The sequence below is a fragment of the Drosophila grimshawi genome, unplaced genomic scaffold, assembly GCF_018153295.1.
Source record: "Drosophila grimshawi isolate 15287-2541.00 unplaced genomic scaffold, ASM1815329v1 contig_848, whole genome shotgun sequence".
In the NCBI taxonomy this organism is placed as follows: Eukaryota; Metazoa; Arthropoda; class Insecta; order Diptera; family Drosophilidae; genus Drosophila; species Drosophila grimshawi.
Window position 1 is genome coordinate 11,962,372 of NW_025063692.1, and position 19,562 is coordinate 11,981,933.

Consider the following 19,562-nt stretch of genomic DNA (forward strand, 5'->3'; position numbering starts at 1 on the left):
ATCGTATGCCATAACCAAAAGTGAGATTTTTGTTCAATACCAGAATATACTGTAATACTGCACAGAGTTGCATTTGGCTGTAGTCACAAAATGCTATCGCGAATAAAAGCAATCGTCAATATCGATATGAGAGGCATTTGTCATCTGTGCAAACAGCGAACAACACAACAAATAAGCTGCAGCAGCAACAGTTATAATTACAAGTATTACTAACAAGACGTTCGTTTCCGCAGCTGTAAGTATTAGTTGACTTAATTAAATTAAGACCAAAACCAAAGAACACTGACCACAAAAAAAAAAGATTTTGACTTTGACGCGATCGTTAATTTACTTAACATTACTCTTCCCCGCTTCTTTTTCCACTTTTGTGTGCGTGTGTATGAGTCAGCGACTCAGCCCTAAAAAACAAATGCAAGATACGGGAGAGTTTTGCGTTTTGCTAGTGATTTACGTGGAATTCGTGATAGCAGCGCATTTGATGGGCTCAAAAATGGGGCGCGGCTGTTCGGTTATGTTCAGCCAGCTGCCTGCAGCTGCCTGTGTAAATAACACACTCACGCACACACACATGCACACATATATGCACTTAACAGAAGTCGAGCTTTTTGGCTGCTGATTTCATTCCTTTTATGGGCTTTCAATTAAACATAACAGCTCATGTGCGTGTGTGTGTGAGTGATCATTTTTGATGTTATTCGTTCGAGACTTAACGAAACCGCATTGATAAACACACACACACACATACACATGCTGACACACATATGGAGTTGACGTTGTCAGTTTTGCCATTTTTACAGCTGCATGACTCACACACAGTTCGCTGTATTACGCTTGTTGTGTGTGTGTGTCTTCTGATACCCTGTACCCTCATTAAAGAGGGTATAATGATGTGTGCATATGCCAGTGATCAACTATTGGTTTTTATTTTATATATATACAAAAGTGATGTGTTTGTCATACAAATCGGATAACAAGTACAAATACAGGGTATCTGGTAGTCGCTGCTAGCATGCACACTTAACTATTATGTTGACACAGTTTGTGTAGCTTTGGCTGAACTTGCCGACGCCGCTGCAATGCTACATTTGTGTCTATATATAGACACACACACACACACACAGATTGGGGAATATTGAGAATTTTAGTTCGTTCACATTTCGATTGCAGTTGAGATATATTCTGTATTCTTATTTTATTTTTATTCGATTCTCGTCCACAGTAGCGAACCGCAGACGCACACAAACACACACAACAAACACTCACAACAAACACACACAACACACACACTCACACATCACTTTCAGTCACACAGTGCCAGTTTGAAAATGTCTTCCCGCAAAACCGCCGGACGTCGGGCGACGACCAAAAAGCGCGCCCAACGCGCCACCTCGAATGTGTTCGCTATGTTTGATCAGGCCCAAATTGCCGAGTTCAAGGAGGCCTTCAATATGATCGATCAGAATCGGGACGGTTTCGTGGAGAAGGAGGATCTTCACGATATGTTGGCATCGTTGGGTAAAAATCCCGACGATGATTATTTGGATGGCATGATGAATGAGGCACCGGGTCCAATCAATTTCACCATGTTCCTCACGCTGTTCGGTGAGCGGCTGCAGGGCACCGATCCCGAGGATGTGATCAAGAATGCCTTCGGCTGTTTCGATGAGGAGAATATGGGCGTATTGCCCGAGGATAGACTCCGCGAGCTCCTAACCACAATGGGCGATCGTTTCTCCGATGAGGATGTGAGTAGTAGCAATTTGTGATCATTTTCCTTCAACGAATCAATAATCAATTTTCCCATCCCATTCACTCAGGTGGACGAGATGTACCGTGAGGCGCCGATCAAAAATGGTCTCTTTGACTATCTGGAGTTCACACGCATTCTCAAGCATGGTGCCAAGGACAAGGATGAGCAATAAGCTGCAACGATAAATGCTGTACTTAATTGAGCCTTCCGTTTGCAGCCACCTGGCTATATAGACACATATATTCCAGCTCCATTGTCCAAACTGTCAGACGAATCGTGTATTTTATATATATATATATATATTATATTCTTATACTATATACATTATTATTATTACATTTTTTTTGCCACCCGTTTTTTGTTCCGTTCTCTTTTGTAACCAAGATCTGCGCATTTAAATTTTAATGTTTATGTACGATATTACGAATGTGTGAACTGATAACACGATTTTTCCAATTTTCCATAAGTATTAACTCATTAAATAATACATATTTATACATATACGATTACATACCTACGTACACACACACACACACATACACACACACAGACAGACATAGATACACACACATTGTTTGCTGAGTGAGTCCCATTAAAATGCCGTTTTTTTCTTCTAAAACGAATCTTTTCTAATGCATCTCTGTTCACAGGTACGCTGGCAATGGGTATATCGACTCCGATCGAGAATATATACATATATAGGGGAACATAGTGAAAATACCCTCAACTACAATCTTAGAATTGATTAAATATTTTACAGTTTGGCAAACCACTTTAATGACATAATTCCAGTATTTGATGCTAGAATTGATACCCGACGTGACATAATTTAACTAAATAAATAGTTTCCCTGTTGTTTTGAGTGCGTATAAAACGAACACGAAAAAACGTTTTGTGTTCAATGATTTTCTTGAGATTTTTCGTATCAAACTTTACACAAATCGATTCTTTGTCTCTCTGCGCATTTTGATCTCTAAGATAGATTTTAGTCCAGAGTATATCTTAGATATATCTATTAGATACAAAAAAATTGATTTATTTAAGAATGAAATAATATTGAAGTATAAGCTAATTCCACAGATGCTATCTTAATATCCTTAAAATCCTGAAATTGTCTAGATTCGAGTGTATTCCGCGTTGGGCTTTGATGCCACAGCGAAGCGCTTCCCCACCCACATCTTGCAGGCAACGAACAGTTGACTGAGCACATCCCCAAACAGGATGGTGCCAAAGAAGACCAGCACAGTGCCCAGCCAGTGGCTAACTGTAAACGGATTGCGGAAGTAGACGATGGAGAACAGCAGAGAGATAAACTTGCGCAGAGTGACAACAAGGGTCACCGTGAGAGAGGCACACTCCGTGGTCAGCACATAGACGGCACTGATGCACATATATTGGCTAATCACATTGCACAGCAGATAGAAGAGAACCAGTGGGAAGGTGACGGACCAATTGATAACCGGTACGGGTAGAGTGACCACATCGGAATTGACAGCTATCCACCAGTGCTGGGCAATATTGCTGGCCATGATTAGGAAGCCGGGCAATGGCAACATGTGCGTGTAGAAGAGCGCCTCGCTCGGATGCTTGCCATGGCGCTTGTAGATCACCTCCTGGTAGATGCCCATGTAAGCGGTCACGAGTAGGGCAATCGTGAGCAGAGCGATGCCGACGCTCCACCAGAAGAAGTCCGAGTAGGTGGTGTCCACTTTCAGTGAGTGATGCGTATTATCCTTGACATCGCCACTGGATACCAATGTGCACAATATAATGCCCGCTGTGATCATCGCCACCGAGCTGTACTGCCTCAGATTGTATCTTTTCCTCAGCAGTATAATGCCCATGATCATGTTGGCCATCAGCGATCCACTCCGGAAGATCATGTGCAGCGGCATCGGTATATTGAAGTTGAACGCATAATTGTTGCACACATTGGCGCCAAAGAAGAGGACGACAAGCTTCACATAGTCCCTCAGTGGTATATTGGGGTGTACCGTGAAGAACTTGGAGGTGAAGATGAGACCACTCGTAGCGATGAAGAGGAACTGCAGGAAGGTAATTAGATTGCCCGCACCGGGATCTATTTTGATGATCAGCTCCAGGAAGTAGACGTTGCTGCAGCACCCAACAAAGACAAAGATCATGCCCAACAAGGCCTTCAGGTTGAGCGACATGTTGCGCCTGCAATTGATGTGGAAGAAACACTTTTTGAGTTCGAGTTGTGTGTTAGCCGCTCGCAAGTATTGCCTTCAAATGCTATCAAGAGCAGAACGCATGAAAGATAACTTATTTTTACAACGGAGCCCGATAATTAAAGCTATTATCTGTTGCTTAGATATTCTCAAACCAAACCAAACAAATTAAAAAACACACAATCGCAAACACTTAGAAAAATATATGCAACTCTCTGTTTCGCTGCACTCGGTAAACATAAAAAATGTTTTAAATCAAAATGAGTTTCTCACTCTTTTAAGTTGCCGTGCATCGCAACACAGTTATATTAAATGCAAAAATAGAAAAGTGCCAAAAACATTATCAAGCAGAATGATATAACAAAGTACTTGGAATAATTGTCTTTAGGAGTGCAGATAAAAATGGTGTCATAAACATGTGAAAATATAATAAAATTTAGGAGCAAGTCAAATAATGTTAATAGAACTTCAATGAAATTGTTGCAATTGTTAAACAACAACTGTTTATGACTTACGTTTATAATCGTAATAACAAAAATATATTTGATATATCAAAAAAAAAAAAAAAAAAAAAAATTGATGAAATAAAATTAGAATTTTGAACGGCTTAAAAAAAAAAAATAAATAAAAAAGTGAACTATATATCTTGAGTGATATTTGAGTTTTACTATATCCCGTTTGGTTGATTCGTTCGTTGCGGTCTCAGTCACAGTCACAGTCAAATTATCAAACTCACTGACAATTCTGCGACCGTAACGCACCTCTGCCAACAGTCATCTAAGACCGCAAATTGGAACTGCAACCCAGCGAATATTATTTGTGTCCACAGCAGCCAACAGCAGCCAGCCAGCAGAGTGCGTAAAAGCGATTGATGCCTTAACGTGTGCTTCGGTCGCCAAAACAATCTGCGAGAATTGAACAACAACTCGCGTCCGACGCACATCTTGAGTGCTGTCATCAGCACGTTCTGGATGGAGATATAACATCATCATCATCATCATCATCATCATCATCATCATCATCATCATCATCAGTGTTCCACTCTAGTTGAAGTCACTCAAGAACTTTATTTGCTTTTAGTATTTAATGCTGTGAGAACTTTTCATTTCTTTCGTTTTTTTTTGTATTATTATTTTTTGTTTTGCAGTTGGTTTTTTTATCCGTTTCTTTTTTCAAAACTAAATATTTTAAGGGAAAAAAAATAAATGTCGATTTCGTAGGATCAATATTTGATTTGCATAAGGTGCTCTTGGCATTGAAAGCTCTTCTTGTTTTGTGTAAAATACCGTAAAAGCTTCATCGTGTGCATTGATCAACGAAGCTGCCTAAAATGCCTGGCCATATTTTAGGTGCAACTGAGTCGCCCTGTGCCTCTACTTCCACTGCCTTCTGCTTTTTTCTTTTCTTTTTCTTTTTTTTTTTGAGCCAAAGAAGTGATAAGAAAACATTTCAAAATTGATCAATCATTCAGAGTCACTCTTTAAGGAGTTTCCCATTATAATTATTAGCAAATATTTATGTATGCAAATGTAATATGTCTTTTAATATGGAACGTATATAATAAATAATATAATATAATAATATAACACTGAGCGACTTTTGTCGCACATTTGTACCAACAATTTCCTAGATCCACAAAAATGAAATAAGCACAATTTTCATTTGCCATCAAAGAGTATTTATTATTTATTTAGGTTCATAAAAACAATATATTCAATTTATAAAAAATGTATATTGGCATAAATCAATATCTCAATTTAAATAGCTAAAACATCTTCGATAAAAATAACTTTGAAACATTGAGCAATGAACCGTTAAACATAATATTTAAAATTGTTTCCATGCTTTTCATTGATCATTAATTGTACAATTAGATGTAAAGTTTCCTTTTACAATTTTACAATAAGATGTTGTAAAAAAAATACGTTTTCAGTTTAGCATTGACGTAAAAAAGTACAAGTTTATGGTACAATTGTACCCTATATGGATGGAGCTTTTAGATAGTTAGAAAGGCAGAGTGAAAGAGAGAGAGAGAGAGAGAGAGATGGACAGAGAGTGAGAGCGAGTGTGATACACATTTGTATAATAAATATATATGTATATTCATTTATATGTACATTAATTGCATATTCATAAACAATTATTTAGTGTCTACGGTATTTGTCTTGTACCTTTTTTGTTCTATTTGAAAATTGTACTAAAACTACTTGGAGTAGTTATATAAAAACAACCGTCTCGATAAAATGGACACACGAATTACATAATATTAGGGCACGGGGCTACAGGCTACGTACAGCGTCAGGGACTTAGCTTAACAGAGTACATTTAGAGTCGGATATTTGCTTAACTAATCGCTATTTACAACAAATACAAGAGCAATCCCAAACTGAAAATGAAAACAGAAACAGAAACAGAGACAGGCGAGAACGAGTACGAAGCCAGCACGATTAAGAGCGGGACAGCGAACGGCAGGCATGTATGGCCTCTTAGCAGGAGTGGAGCAGGACCATATTTAACCGGTCTTTAGCTTCTCTTTTCGTACCAGCTGTTGCTGCTTGCGCGCCTCGAAGGCATCCTTCACCTGGTTGATCACATTGGCGAACAGGATGGTGCCGAAGAAAACGAGAATGGTGCCCAGCCAGTGGCTAACTGTAAACGGATTGCGGAAGTAGACGATGGAGAACAGCAGAGAGATAAACTTGCGCAGAGTGACAACAAGGGTCACTGTGAGAGAGGCACACTCTGTGGTCAGCACATAGACGGCACTGATGCAGATATATTGAGTGACCACATTGCACAGCAGATAGAAGAGAATCAGTGGGAAGGAAACCGTCCAGCTCAATCCAGGCACAGTTAGTGCCACCGGCTCGGAGGCAACAGCTATGCTCCAGTGCTGGGCAATATTGCTGGCCATGATTAGGAAGCCGGGCAATGGCAACATGTGCGTGTAGAAGAGCGCCTCGCTCGGATGCTTGCCATGGCGCTTGTAGATCACCTCCTGGTAGATGCCCATGTAAGCGGTCACGAGTAGGGCAATCGTGAGCAGAGCGATGCCGACGCTCCACCAGAAGAAGTCCGAGTAGGTGGTGTCCACTTTCAGTGAGTGATGCGTATTATCCTTGACATCGCCACTGGATACCAATGTGCACAATATAATGCCCGCTGTGATCATCGCCACCGAGCTGTACTGCCTCAGATTGTATCTCTTCCTCAGCAGTATAATGCCCATGATCATGTTGGCCATCAGCGATCCACTCCGGAAGATCATGTGCAGCGGCATCGGTATATTGAAGTTGAACGCATAATTGTTGCACACATTGGCGCCAAAGAAGAGGACGACAAGGATTAGATAGTCCTTCAAGCCGATGTGTGGCTTCACCGTAAAGAACTTGGAGGTGAAGATTAGACCCTCGATGGCAATGAACAGGAACTGTGAGAATGTTATCAGATTGCCAGCACCGGGATCGATTTGTATGATCAGCTCCAGGAAGACAACATTGCTGCAGCAGCCAATAAATACAAATAGCATGCCCAGCAGGGCCTTCATGTTGATTTCCATCTTTTGTCCGTTCGGCTGGGAAAAAGTTAAGAATACTGTTTAATATCGTTACATGTTTTGGGCAGAGTTTTGCTACTTTTGATCGTTAATCGCCATATCAGCAGTAAGTAACGGCATTACTTGGTATCTGCAGTTTCATCGCTCTGCTGATAAGGCGACTTCTCAAGACAAGCAGCGCACATGTATAATTAATATTTATGTGTGTGTGTGTCTGTGTGTGTGTTCAGTAGCTGGGCACGTACAGTGATCACTCGCAAATGACAACGACTTCGATTAGGCAACTGATTTGAATGCTCGTCCAATTTTGTTTTTCATTTACAGATGCTAATTTTATAAATGGATTTTATTTCACAAATAATCTGTGAAATATAACACTTTTCAGCTCGTTTCAAAATCATACAAATTACAAACACTATTCACAAAAAAAACACGAATATTTTAAAAATGTACTTTTTCTACTTTATTAAAAATGATTTTTTGTAATTAGTGCAAATCATCGTTTAAGCAATTAGTTTGCTTTGACTTATTAAAAACTAAATTAAATTGTGAAAATATTTTTCCAATTAAAACTGCTGTTGCCGTTGTCATGGTGATTTATTTGGCTGTGTCATGCCGTGTTGTGTATTTTAATGAATATATTATCAACTAGTAGCTCTCTAAACAACACAGACACACACACGTGCTTGAAATACAAACCTTGCAGATGCTGATGTTCTTCTTCCCCTACTCGATTAAGCTTATAATATTGTTTGTTGTGTTGTTGTAGCAACGTTCTCTGGCAATTGTTCTCTCTCTCTCTCTCTCTTTGTAAATGGAATGACCTTCAGCTGCAGTTTTGGCACACCCAGCTCTCAAGTTGACAATTACTTCACTTATCGAATTTACTGCATTTATTGTATGCGTGTAATTTTTGATTTTATTGTTAATCTTATTTGGCAAGCAGTCACAATTACGGTGTGGCGCTCTTTTTCTGCTTCTTTTCTGAGGCGCCTTGGCTGCTTCCACTGCTTTCTGCGCTTGTTTTGATTGTCGTCGAACAGCTGAAACTAATGCCGAACTTATCGCGCTGGGTCGATATCGCACATATGTTGGCAATCAATCGATATCACACACATGTGAGCAATCAATCGCACAGCGAACAGTATGTGGCTAAAAAATGCCAAATGCCTCATTACAACGTTGCCATATGTCGCTAAAGCTATGGTATTTATTTGAAATTTAAGTGCTAACGGAAACTTATTTTCAGTGTGGCTTCTTATTGAAAAAAAGCTGCAGCCTTTTCTAGAAATATAGTAAAGCAGTAATAAAGGATACACTTATATATATATATGTATATATATACATATGTATATGTATATTTCATTTCAGCTTAGCAGCTAAAAAATAAGAAAATAGCGATGCGTATTTATTGCGTTGCCATATAAGGATAAAATGATATGATTTATTTGAAAATGTCATTTAGCGCCTTGTTATCTGTAATAATATTTACTTGTTAAGAACATTGCAAATTACTTGTACTTAAGTCAAACAAAGCGTAGCAATCATATCCAATCATATATGTATGCTTCATATGTGCATATGTAGGTATAATTATAATTATATAGCTATAATTGTGTCCACAATAAGAACATGTGTTTGTTTGTTTTTGCATTTTGATAATTAGTGAGATATTGCCACAATAACAGCAAAGCTTAATTCAAAGAAGCATGTCAAGTTACTTTAATTATTGCATTGCTTGCAACACCATTTAGCTATTTTTCTTATCAATCCACAGAGATAATACAATGCGGATGGCCTAATATAAGGGGGCTATATATGTTCGATAAAAGGGGGCTATAAACAAATGGCGTAGAATTTTGTATAGCAGTCATTAACTTTCACTGGCCCTGAAAGCCATAGTCTTCGTGGCCTATCGGCAGATGATACGAATATCAGTCTTAACTGGGCCATTGCCATAAGATGAACAATAACGCTTTATTTCTGCTGCTGTTGGCCACATTGCTAACGGGCACCAGACAGGTAAACTCCAAGGGTACCTCAACAAATCTAAAGAAATTTTAAAGTATTTATGTACATCCTTTTTCTTTAAGATATAATATTTAAATAAATGTACATTCTTTTTTTTTGTGTATATTTTCAGCTCTCGCTGCCCACAGATAACAGTTATGTTGCCGGCGTTGTGGAATATCTGGTGGAGACGGGCACCCAAAGGGAGCGTACGTCAAAGGCGACAGCCGGATTTGTGAAAATACTCGAGTCAAGCGATGCATCAGATCTGGACATCATTGTCTTTCCCGAGTACGTGCTAAACAGTCCGGAGATGGCGACATTTGTGCCGTCGCCGTCGCAGAACGTGACGCCCTGCATCTCGCCCGACTACGAGCTGTTCATGGTCGAGCTGTCGTGTGCGTCTCGAGCGCGCAACATCTATGTGGCCTTCAATGTGGTGGAGAAGGAACTGTGTGGCGATGGAGTCGTTAGGTCCGATACGCTCAGTCCGTGTCCGGCGAGCGGGGTGCGTTTATTCAACACGAACGTTGTGCTGGATCGACGAGGTCAAGTCATTTCCCGTTATCGGAAGTCGCACTTATGGCGCAGGGAGTATAATTCACGATCGTTAATCCGTCAACCAGAATTGTCAACATTCGAGACGGACTTTGGCGTCACTTTCGGTCATTTCATCTGCTTCGATATGTTGTTTTATGAGCCAGCAATGCAATTGCTGATCGAGCGCAATGTTACCGATATTATTTACACGACCTATTGGTTCTCGGAGCTACCGTTTTTGGGCGCCATCCAGCTCCAGGAGGGCTGGGCCTATGCAAATAATGTAAATCTTCTCGCTGCCGATGGTAGCCAGCCGGCTGGACGCACCACCGGTTCGGGTATTTATGCGGGTCGTGCTGGTCGTCTGGTAGCTGAGATATACGAGGAGCCCACGATCAAGCTGCTCAAAGCGAGGCTGCCAAAGAGGCCGGTCGCTGGAGGAGGGCCACTCTTTGAAATGCCGCCGCAGGTGGTGCCGTCATTTCAGGCGCAGCTGGTCACACCGCGTTTCACGCGGCTCGCCACATATCGCGATTACAATTTGGACATATTCACCACCGAGCTGCTCGAGGTGAATTTCACGCAGATCACGAACAAAACGCTTTGTCACCACGATTTCTGCTGCACTTTCGATGCGCAGCGTCGTCCGATTGGCAGCTCAGCGGACCATGTCGCCTACCGTTATCGGTTGGGCGTCTATCGGGGCAATGATACCACCTTCATTTTGGTCGATCGCAGCGAGCAGGCTGTCTGCGCCATATTTGCCTGTCTCGATGAACAGTTGTTCAGCTGCGGTCGCATTTTTCCCACCGGGACCAGTGTGGCCAACACATATTATTTTGATCGCATTCGCATTGAGGGTGTTTTTCCAGGAGCGCCACGTCGCCTCATTATGCCCAGCACCCTAGATGGCGTCATGATGCCACTGAATGTGGCACAATACAATTGGACGGAGACGCCACCGGCCAAGGAGCTGAAGGATACGCGAGTGCAAATGGAGTTGCTGAGCCCCAAAAATGATCTGTTAACCTTTGGCATTTGGGCCAATTACTTCACACAACTGCCAACCACCCACAATTTGGATCATCTGCAACCAACGCCAGGGGCAAACAGTACAGCCCCACCTGGTACGGATGGTGGCGCAGGTCGTTCAACTATTGCGCCTGCTGCGACCCTCTGCTTGCTATTATTCTCCTTAATTGTGCAGCTTTAAATGGTTAATTTTTTATGAAGTTCTTGAAATTTATATATAATTTTTTTTTTTTTGCTTTCCTTTAAACGTATATTTATCCATTTCATATGCTTCCGTTAAAAAAAAATATTTTTTTTTGTATTTATGTGCATTTAAATTCATTTCAAAAGAGCGAACGAAAATTGTTGCTGCTTTCCAGCGATTCAAAAATTGCGCCAAATGCGCCATTAGTTTGTGGGCGAGGAGGTCGGTGCGGGTGTGTGTGGTAAAGTCTACATTCGACTCTACAAGGTGGCGAGATGACGATGTTTTGTTTGCTTGTTGTAGACTTGCTTCCAGCGCTTGCGCTTCATGTCGCTGCCAACGTCGCTGCCTGGTTGAAAGCCGCGTGTTTGCATTTCCAACAGGTAGCCAGCGTTGGCGTCGACATTGACGTCGACGTCGCTGCCGTGCAACAGTCGGCGCTATTTATAATGAGGCTTGTTGCTGTTGCACAAGGCCAGTCAAGCAGTGTGTGTGTGTGTGTGGCATGGCATGGGTGGTATCTTGGTCGAGGGGGGAGTGGGCTGCTGCTAAAATTGTGTGGTTGATCTGCCTGGCTGCTGGACTCACGCTGTGCCACTTGCTCCCCCCCTCCACCCACTCCACCTCCTGCTCAGCATCTTTCTTGCTACCTCCACCAAGCCGTCCTTTGCTTTGGCTCTTTGTCCGCTTTAACTTCATTTCTTTGCCATCCTTAAAGTAACCGCAAGTTCAGCCACAGCCCTGCCATGCCCGCAGTGCCCTTATTTAATTTTTTTTTTTTTTTTTTTGTACTTTTCTTGGGCGCCCAGCTGGGCGTTGAATGTTGCATTGGCCAAAGTGTGACGATTATTTTGGCCTCAGTTATCGTTGAAGTCCCGAGAAGTCTGGCAACCCCTCCAAAGATCTAAGCTCTTGAGTATTTTTGATTGCTTTAAGCCTTCGCATAATATATTATTGATATTGCTTTAAGACTTGACGGTGTGTTTTATTCATTTATATGTATGTGTAGAGCACTTATCTGAGAGTATCCTTGAAGTCCTTCTGTGTATGAGTGGGGAAAGTCTCAACTTCTGAGTCTGACTTGAAATTATATTCATATTATTCACATTGCTTTTGAGACTTTCTATGGCAATTTATTCGTATATTGAGGGAAAGGTCCTTTGCAGTTTCATTTTTAATACTCCTAATTCAATTTGATTGATTGAAATTATATTAACTTGGTGTAGCCATTAATTATAGTATTTAAAAAGTGCACTTAAATTGCATAAGCCATTGAACTCTTTTGCTTTAATCCGAACTTGTGGTTTTGGGACTCCAAAGTGACTTGTCAAAGGATAAGTCAATTAGCCTCTCATAATTGATAAAAAGGATTTACAATTATGGCAATCGGGAAAGTCAGTTAAAAATGTAATTAAAGCAGTTTGGGTAAAATCAGCTTGTCTTCTCTTTTCAAGTCCAACACTCAAACTTAAGAAAAGAACAACAAATATTTGTTGCTCTCAAACTTTTCTAGACATTTTGGTTTTTTTTTGTTTTTTTTTTGTTTTTGAATTTGTATTTTATAAAAAGCAAATTCGTTTGTACATGGTACATTAAGAGCGTATCTTGTAAAAATTACATTAAAACTTTGTCAGGCTAATGCTGGAGACTTTTTGTTGCAAATGCCTCAGGCGTAACATAAAAATAAAATGAAATAAATAAAATATCTAAAATTGTGTAGCTCCTTTGTAAGGCTTAGCGCTTAAACTGCTTGCGAATTATAAGCGTTAAGCGGGTAAAGTTGGAACAAAATGCTAAATTAAATAACGCTGTCAAAGATGATATTTATTTTGTAAGCACAGCTGTTCCATTCTATTCTGTTAACTAACTAATTAATATATCATCAAGGCACTTTTTTCTCTTCCTCTTTCTTTTATTTTTTTTATTTATTTTTTTTTTTGTTTGTATTTTTCTTCACATCAACACTCTGCGGCTTCCAACGGAGGTGTGGCAATGGACATTTTGCGGCTTTCGTCAGCTCATCTTTACCGACTTGGCCCCCGCCACATCCACAATGATTGTTTGTCTAGACGCGCCCAGCGAGAGATCAGAGAGGGTAGCACACGGGGACATGGAGTATATATGCGATGTCTCCTCCGGACAGAGTGAAGACGCACAGCATAAAAAGTCAATTAGTGTGCCATTCCAATCGTTTGAAAACAAACACACACAGACATACACACACACACACACACACACAGTGTCTATGGCAGAGGAAGCTGCTGCTTGTGCCTACTTTGAAGGCAGCTGGCAGCCAAACAAACTTCATAGGCTGAGCGAGCTGTGCCACGCCCATTCGAGATGCGTATCCTGACTGCCCGTCTGTCGACGCCGTCATCTCATTCATTGTCTGGACCCGATGGCCCCCACATTGCCAGCACATTTTCATTTTTCACACACACACACACACACACACACACACAAGCGAAAATAAAAATGAAAAAATAAAAACGAAAAACATTTTTCACAAAAATCAAAAAACTTTTCGCTTTTGTTGTTGTTGTTGTTGTTGTAGCTCTCGTTTTGTTTGCGCCTCGTTGGCCACGCCCCTTAACCTGGCGGCCGTCTTCAAATGTCTGTCAGAGTTTGCCTTTTGCTTGCACACCCTGTCAAAGTCTGCTTCAAAAACACAGTTGATTTTTTATTAGTAGAAATATTGGTCAATTTTGATTCCTTTTTTGCACATTTCACAAATTTATCGAAGTCATTTACAATCACAATTTGCGCTCTAAATTTGAGAATGTTAATATTAAAAAAAGATTTACTAAAAGTTCAATTTGTTATGTGTCTAAAATATTTTTAAGTATATTTTTGGACTCCTCTCTGGGCCTCAAATGTGCAAAGTTTTGTATATATTTTCATATAAAATGTTATATATTTTTTTAACTTTTTAAATTTTAATTTGAGCTGGATATTTTATGCATGTCTTTAATTACTGACTAACTTAGAGCAATCCAAACGAATGCTCGTCGCTGGCTCCAGTTTAAGGATTTATTATATTTTGATACTCGGATACAGTTGGAATTCCGTTGGGATTCGTCGACAGGATGAGATTCACTGCGTCACAGAGCATCTTTTAGTTTAGTACTCTTATATTTATATATATATTTTTTGATTTTTGTTGCTGTTGTTGTTGTTGTTTGAAGCAGCACCTGGCGCTTGAAAATTCCGCATGGCTTCTGTTACATTTTGATTTATTTGCTGAAATTTATTGTAAAGTTGCCCCCGAGTTTGCCAAAGTGAAATGTTTTCAATGGGTATGGTAGTGGCTGTTCTGGAGGAGGAAGGGGAAGCGGTTGGGGTTGACTTAATACCATCTACAGATACATATAGGTAGTGATTTGACTCGAGTACTCAACACTCGCAGAGCAAAAAACAACAGAAGACGACGACGACGGCGACGGCGACGACCACAAAATCAAAAAGTCTGACAATCCATTCAGCGCCCACACAATCCTCCCGCCCCCAAAACACCCTCGAAGAACCCCACCGAACAACCCCTAAGCAGTGGCATTCACAGCTGGGCATTGTTGCCCGTTGGCTTTTCTCTTCTTTTCTTGTTTTTTTCTTTTTCTTTTTTTTTTTTTTTAGAGTGGGTAGCGTGGTTGGGAGTGATTCTCTCTTGTGACGGGGCAAGAACTGATTGAATTGAATATCAGTTTTCAGTTTTCAGTTAACAGTTTTTCAGTTTACAGTTTTTTTTTTCTTTCGGTTTTTATGCCGCCGCTAGCGACATGCCTCTGATGCCTGCCCCGCCCTCAATGTGCCCCTTGAAGCGTTGCCTGCCATTTGAATTTGAATGGAAATGATTTTAGTTGATTTTCATATATTTTTATTATGCTCCCAGGCATTCAGCTGGCGTCTTTGTAAGCCTTTGTTGGGCTTCTCCACCTTCACATTACTTCTGCATTGTGCGGAAAATATGGCAAAATCTCGGAGAATTCATAATTGCATTCGCTGTATGTAAAATGCGATTGTCAATCAACTGCAATTCCTTTATAATTAAGTACATTAATTGCACATTCTGCGGGTAACCGACCTAATTAGAGAGAGACTCAATACAGTCACAGTTTGAGCTTGTTGCAGCAACAATCAATCATCAAATGGAATTAATCTGTTCTTAAATGATGTCGTTGTCTCAATGCATCAAAATTCACAAAAATACCTCTAGAAACCGATTGCATTTCAATTTGAAAGCCCGACTTTCCCGAAAGGAAGTAAAGCCGACAATAAATTACCCTTCAAAAGCGCACTTCAACTGTTGACAATCTGAAGTTTGGCTTGAAGTTCGAAGTATTATTATATTTTTAAACAAATTCTATCTTTAGGAATTCTCTCTCACATCTCCCTTTATCTCTTTGAATATTTTTCTGTTCGTTTTGTTTCAAAAATTTCTTGTTTGATAAAATGTCGTTTTATACAAATGTTTTTCTTATGATTCCAGTTTTAGGTCTGGCTTTAAATTGACTTTTTGGACATTTGTGTATTTATATTGTTTCGGATATTTTAATAAAAATAAGCATGATATTTCTTTGAACTTTGAACTTTGAATAAAAAGGTTTAACTAACTGAAATGATAACGGTACTTTCCTGATTTATTCATTGATATTGCAATTGTTGTTTTTGCGCAATATTTTTAGAAACACTCACAAGCCGTGATTCCACATTATTTGTATTATTATTATTATTATTATTATTACTGTGATTATTATTTTTTTGTATTTCGAGCACTTTGCGTAATTTATTGGCAATTTTGGACCTTGGCTTCTTGCCTTTTGATGCCCATTCTTTGATGCGAGCATATCAATTGCGTTTTCTGATTTGTTTTTGCTTTCAAGTTGAACGGTTCGCTTGTGCGTTCGGCCACTTGTCCACGAGCCCCAGAGTGGCACCCCACCCACTCCCCCCAATTCAGGGAGGCCTCCCTTACCGATTTGCCCAGATATATATCTACATATATGCTTACATATATATATATATATATATATGCATTTATGTATACATATATGTGTATCTGCGATTGAAATAATGGCATGCAGATGCATAATTTAAGGCAAAAGCGAAAAATAACAGCAAGACAGATGGACAGACAGATAGGCAGATAGTGAGAAGGACAGAGGGAGAGCGAGAGAGAGAGAGAGAGAGAGAGAGAGGGGGCTGTGAAAGAGCGGAGATAGAGAGCGAGGGGGGTAAAGTGTGGGAGCAGGCAATATGATTGCGTATACGCAATGTGAAAACTTCTTCAAGTTCAAGTGCGTCAAAACGTGTGTGTGTGTGTGTGTGTGTGTGTGCGTACGTGTGTGTGCCTGGTCATTACGCACGTACCACTTGTATGAATGGCCACCTGCCGACTACGCAACACCCTGCCACCCCCGGCCGCCTGCCTGTGCAACGGCACCCAGGCCAGCTCGTTGAGCACATAAAAATAAATCAAGTTTTTCTTCATTTCCTTTGCCGCATTCTTTGTGTTTGTGTGTGTGTGTGTGTGTGTGTGTGTGTGTGTTGTATTGTGCATACAATATGGGGTGGCCTTTTAAGATTTTAACTTTATATATTATCGCATACATTTTGGTGGGCGCTGACCACGCCTACTCCACTCCCTTCCACTGGCGTTCTGTGTGTGTGTGTGTGTTTTACGCGCTTTTTATGCTAACCAAATGAAGTCAACGCCGCAAACGAAATTTTGATTTTTATGCACACGCACAAGGTGCCAAGAGAACAACAACAACAGCAACAACAGCAACAACAACAACAACAATGACAAGCCAGAAACTGTTGTGCAACATAAGAATGTTATTAAAGTTAATCATAAATTCAGTTGCTGTCCTCGAAAGAAAAATTAATTCAATTGAAATTCATTTTATTGGCAACGCAAAAAGCGCACGTGCAAAACTAACGTCGCCCATTTTACACAGCAGACACCAGCGAACATTTGCGGCACGTTTTGTGGTACGTGTAGCGCCGCCGACAATTTTGTGCTGCATACTGCATAACAATAACTGGCAACAACTTGCAACGGGGTCACCTTAACAACTTGCTGCCCTGAAGCCATTCAAACTTGACCATTAGCCTGGGCGAACACCTAATAAAAAAGCAGACCTGTCGTCTATAAAGTGCTTAAAAGCAAAACATAAAGCAAAATCATTAGCATCATTATAAAATTGAGTGGATTTATCAACGTTTAATTTGACCCCAACGCATTTATGAACATTAGTCTCTGGCAGCATATATTTAATTATGTCCTGAACCCATTGAAAATGATTAAAACGGGTATAATGGTTTTGTGGATGTGTATGTAACAGGCAGACGGAAGCATCTTCGATCACGTAAAGTATATAAAGCATATATATAGATATATATATTCTTGATCAGCATCAACAATCGAGTTGTCTTGCTTGCCTGTCCGTCCGTTCGTCTGTCTGTATATAAGTTTGGAATATATCCTTCTCGTCTATCCGGCGTAGTCAATTTTCAATTTTCAATTTTATCGATAACTGCCTTCGTTTCTCGCATATCGATACATTTCGATATGATTCAGGCTTGTGAATAAACAGTTACCCAACAGTGACTGTGCCTACCATAAGAAATGAGATCACTGCTGCACACCTGCTTACATTTGGGTGTGCAAACTAACTGCTGGGTTCAGTTCATATCGTAGTCGAGCTCACTCCTCCACAGCATTCTTAATTGCTTGATAAGGCATTTTCCCTCCTTCTATTGTTGTTTGTCGTTTGTTGTTTTTTCTCGTAGTTATTATTTCAAGCAGCAGTATAAAAGCAAGTTGTCCTTGCTCTGGAAATTGATGTTGATGCCTTATCGCATCGACTCGGTTGCATTCCACTTCACATATATAGATATATATATATGTATATATATATTAAGAGCGCATTACGTGCTTCTGTGTGTGTGTGTGTGTGTGTGCGGAAGGCATAGAATATCTTTCATTGACCGCTGCATGTGAAAAGATACGTCCAATTGAATAACGTGTCCTGAAATGCTTTCAGATACCAAACTTTCGAAAAACCACAAAACAGCAAAGGCTCTTTTGTCATACACTCAAAAAAAAAAAAGAAAAAGAAAACACAATATGAATATAACAATTTAACTATAATAAATGCCTGAAAGATTAAAAAATGGTTTAAATATTTTCACCAGCATTTGTCACTTAAACACTTGATTTCATTTTATTTGTACATTTTCGATTTCTGTTCGAGTTTGTGTGCATTCATCGATTCGTTTTAGTTTATTTCAAGTATAAATATGAAATTCGAATTTGAAATTTCAGCCAATTTTTGTGGGTTTTTGTTTAATTTCGAATTTGATTTACCCAAATCAAAAGTGCATAAGCCAAATCCAATAATCAATGATGCGTTTGGGTGCTGAGATATTTAATCGAATAAACGCCAGTCTCCAAACATCCTTATCTAGTTAAAGCTAAATGTGAGGGGCGGGGATGGGGTGTGGGGTGACTAGCTACGGTAAGGGCTTAGGGCTATTCTATAAGTAATGACAACTAATAACCAAATGGACATTGGACAAGAACCTTTTGCGATTGTTAAATCAAGCGTAAATAGTCTGATAAACACGATAAACAAAACAATTAATTGCATTGTGAATAAACACACACACACACACATGTGTGAGTGTGTGTGTGTGTGTGTGTGTTTAACTTCCCCGTTCTGGTTACTTCTGGTTACTAAATTTGTTGTATCTAGAAAGCATGTTCTTTTAATGACTATTTTATACACACGACTGACGCTCGGGCCATACAATTTATTATGATTGTGGGGTTCACAACGGGTTTTTGGCTTGGTCCACTTTTCGGTCACTGACTTGCCTTACATGCTGTTTCACTCACTCGCCACACACACACACACACACACACACACACACACACTGCCGATGTTGGCTCTCTCTTTTTACTTGTTGGAGCGCTTATGCAATTTAACGCCTCAGAGTTTGCTGGCATATTGGGCTGCCCGCAAAAGTATGCTACGAAATATGCAACGAAATTAAAATTAACCTGAAGCTGAAGCTGAAGCTCCTTGTAAATTGCTTAAAAATTTAAGTACAATTTAAGAGAAACCCAAATTATTGCAGTGATTCCTATTTAATTTCGTTTTTTTTTCTTTCATTTTTGGATAAAAATCCAATTATGAATTACGTGAAATGATCCCATAATGCCATATGCAACTTCCTCATCGGCCCCCTGCTGTTGAATGAATGTAAAAGTCGCAATAGTCATGGAAATACTACATA

General features: G+C 40.0%; 4 protein-coding genes across 5 annotated transcripts; 2 read left to right on the forward strand and 2 right to left on the reverse strand.

The window, feature by feature from the left end:
• Window positions 1–150: 150 nt before the first annotated feature.
• LOC6565781 (myosin regulatory light chain sqh) lies at window positions 151–2,369 on the forward strand. Its single transcript, XM_001992556.2, has 3 exons — window positions 151–235; window positions 1,220–1,745; window positions 1,818–2,369. Exons 2-3 carry the CDS (start codon window positions 1,326–1,328, stop codon window positions 1,920–1,922), a joined length of 525 nt encoding a protein of 174 aa, XP_001992592.1. The 5' UTR covers window positions 151–235; window positions 1,220–1,325; the 3' UTR covers window positions 1,923–2,369.
• Window positions 2,370–2,850: 481 nt separating this feature from the next.
• LOC6565782 (UDP-xylose and UDP-N-acetylglucosamine transporter) lies at window positions 2,851–4,893 on the reverse strand. Its single transcript, XM_001992557.3, has 2 exons — window positions 4,679–4,893; window positions 2,851–3,931 (listed from the first exon to the last, which is right to left on the reverse strand). The coding sequence occupies exons 1-2, from the start codon at window positions 4,717–4,719 to the stop codon at window positions 2,866–2,868; spliced, it is 1,107 nt and encodes a 368-aa protein (XP_001992593.2). The 5' UTR covers window positions 4,720–4,893; the 3' UTR covers window positions 2,851–2,865.
• Window positions 4,894–6,177: 1,284 nt separating this feature from the next.
• LOC6565783 (UDP-xylose and UDP-N-acetylglucosamine transporter) lies at window positions 6,178–8,583 on the reverse strand. 2 transcript variants are annotated; one of them, XM_001992558.2, is made up of 2 exons: window positions 8,198–8,583; window positions 6,178–7,516 (listed from the first exon to the last, which is right to left on the reverse strand). In XM_001992558.2, the coding sequence occupies exon 2, from the start codon at window positions 7,499–7,501 to the stop codon at window positions 6,455–6,457; it is 1,047 nt and encodes a 348-aa protein (XP_001992594.2). In that variant the 5' UTR covers window positions 7,502–7,516; window positions 8,198–8,583; the 3' UTR covers window positions 6,178–6,454. The 2 variants fall into 2 exon arrangements, with proteins under 2 accessions (XP_001992594.2, XP_043072113.1); XM_043216178.1 differs by lacking the exon at window positions 8,198–8,583 and adding an exon at window positions 7,578–7,645.
• Window positions 8,584–9,436: 853 nt separating this feature from the next.
• Window positions 9,437–11,385, forward strand: LOC6565784 (vanin-like protein 2). The gene is made up of 2 exons (XM_001992559.2): window positions 9,437–9,520; window positions 9,642–11,385. Exons 1-2 carry the CDS (start codon window positions 9,461–9,463, stop codon window positions 11,259–11,261), a joined length of 1,680 nt encoding a protein of 559 aa, XP_001992595.1. The 5' UTR covers window positions 9,437–9,460; the 3' UTR covers window positions 11,262–11,385.
• Window positions 11,386–19,562: the final 8,177 nt, after the last annotated feature.

What these genes read in the sequence shown, in the direction of transcription:
- LOC6565783 (XM_001992558.2), bottom strand. Translation starts at nt 7,501, where the DNA reads ATGGAAATCAACATGAAGGCCCTGCTGGGCATGCTATTTGTATTTATT.
- LOC6565781 (XM_001992556.2), top strand. Translation starts at nt 1,326, where the DNA reads ATGTCTTCCCGCAAAACCGCCGGACGTCGGGCGACGACCAAAAAGCGC. An exon ending in ATCGTTTCTCCGATGAGGAT is followed by an intron (nt 1,746 to 1,817) that starts GTGAGTAGTAGC and finishes CCATTCACTCAG; the next exon opens with GTGGACGAGATGTACCGTGA.
- LOC6565784 (XM_001992559.2), top strand. Translation starts at nt 9,461, where the DNA reads ATGAACAATAACGCTTTATTTCTGCTGCTGTTGGCCACATTGCTAACG. An exon ending in TGCTAACGGGCACCAGACAG is followed by an intron (nt 9,521 to 9,641) that starts GTAAACTCCAAG and finishes GTATATTTTCAG; the next exon opens with CTCTCGCTGCCCACAGATAA.
- LOC6565782 (XM_001992557.3), bottom strand. Translation starts at nt 4,719, where the DNA reads ATGACTGTTGGCAGAGGTGCGTTACGGTCGCAGAATTGTCA. An exon ending in TTACGGTCGCAGAATTGTCA is followed by an intron (nt 3,932 to 4,678) that starts GTGAGTTTGATA and finishes CATCAATTGCAG; the next exon opens with GCGCAACATGTCGCTCAACC.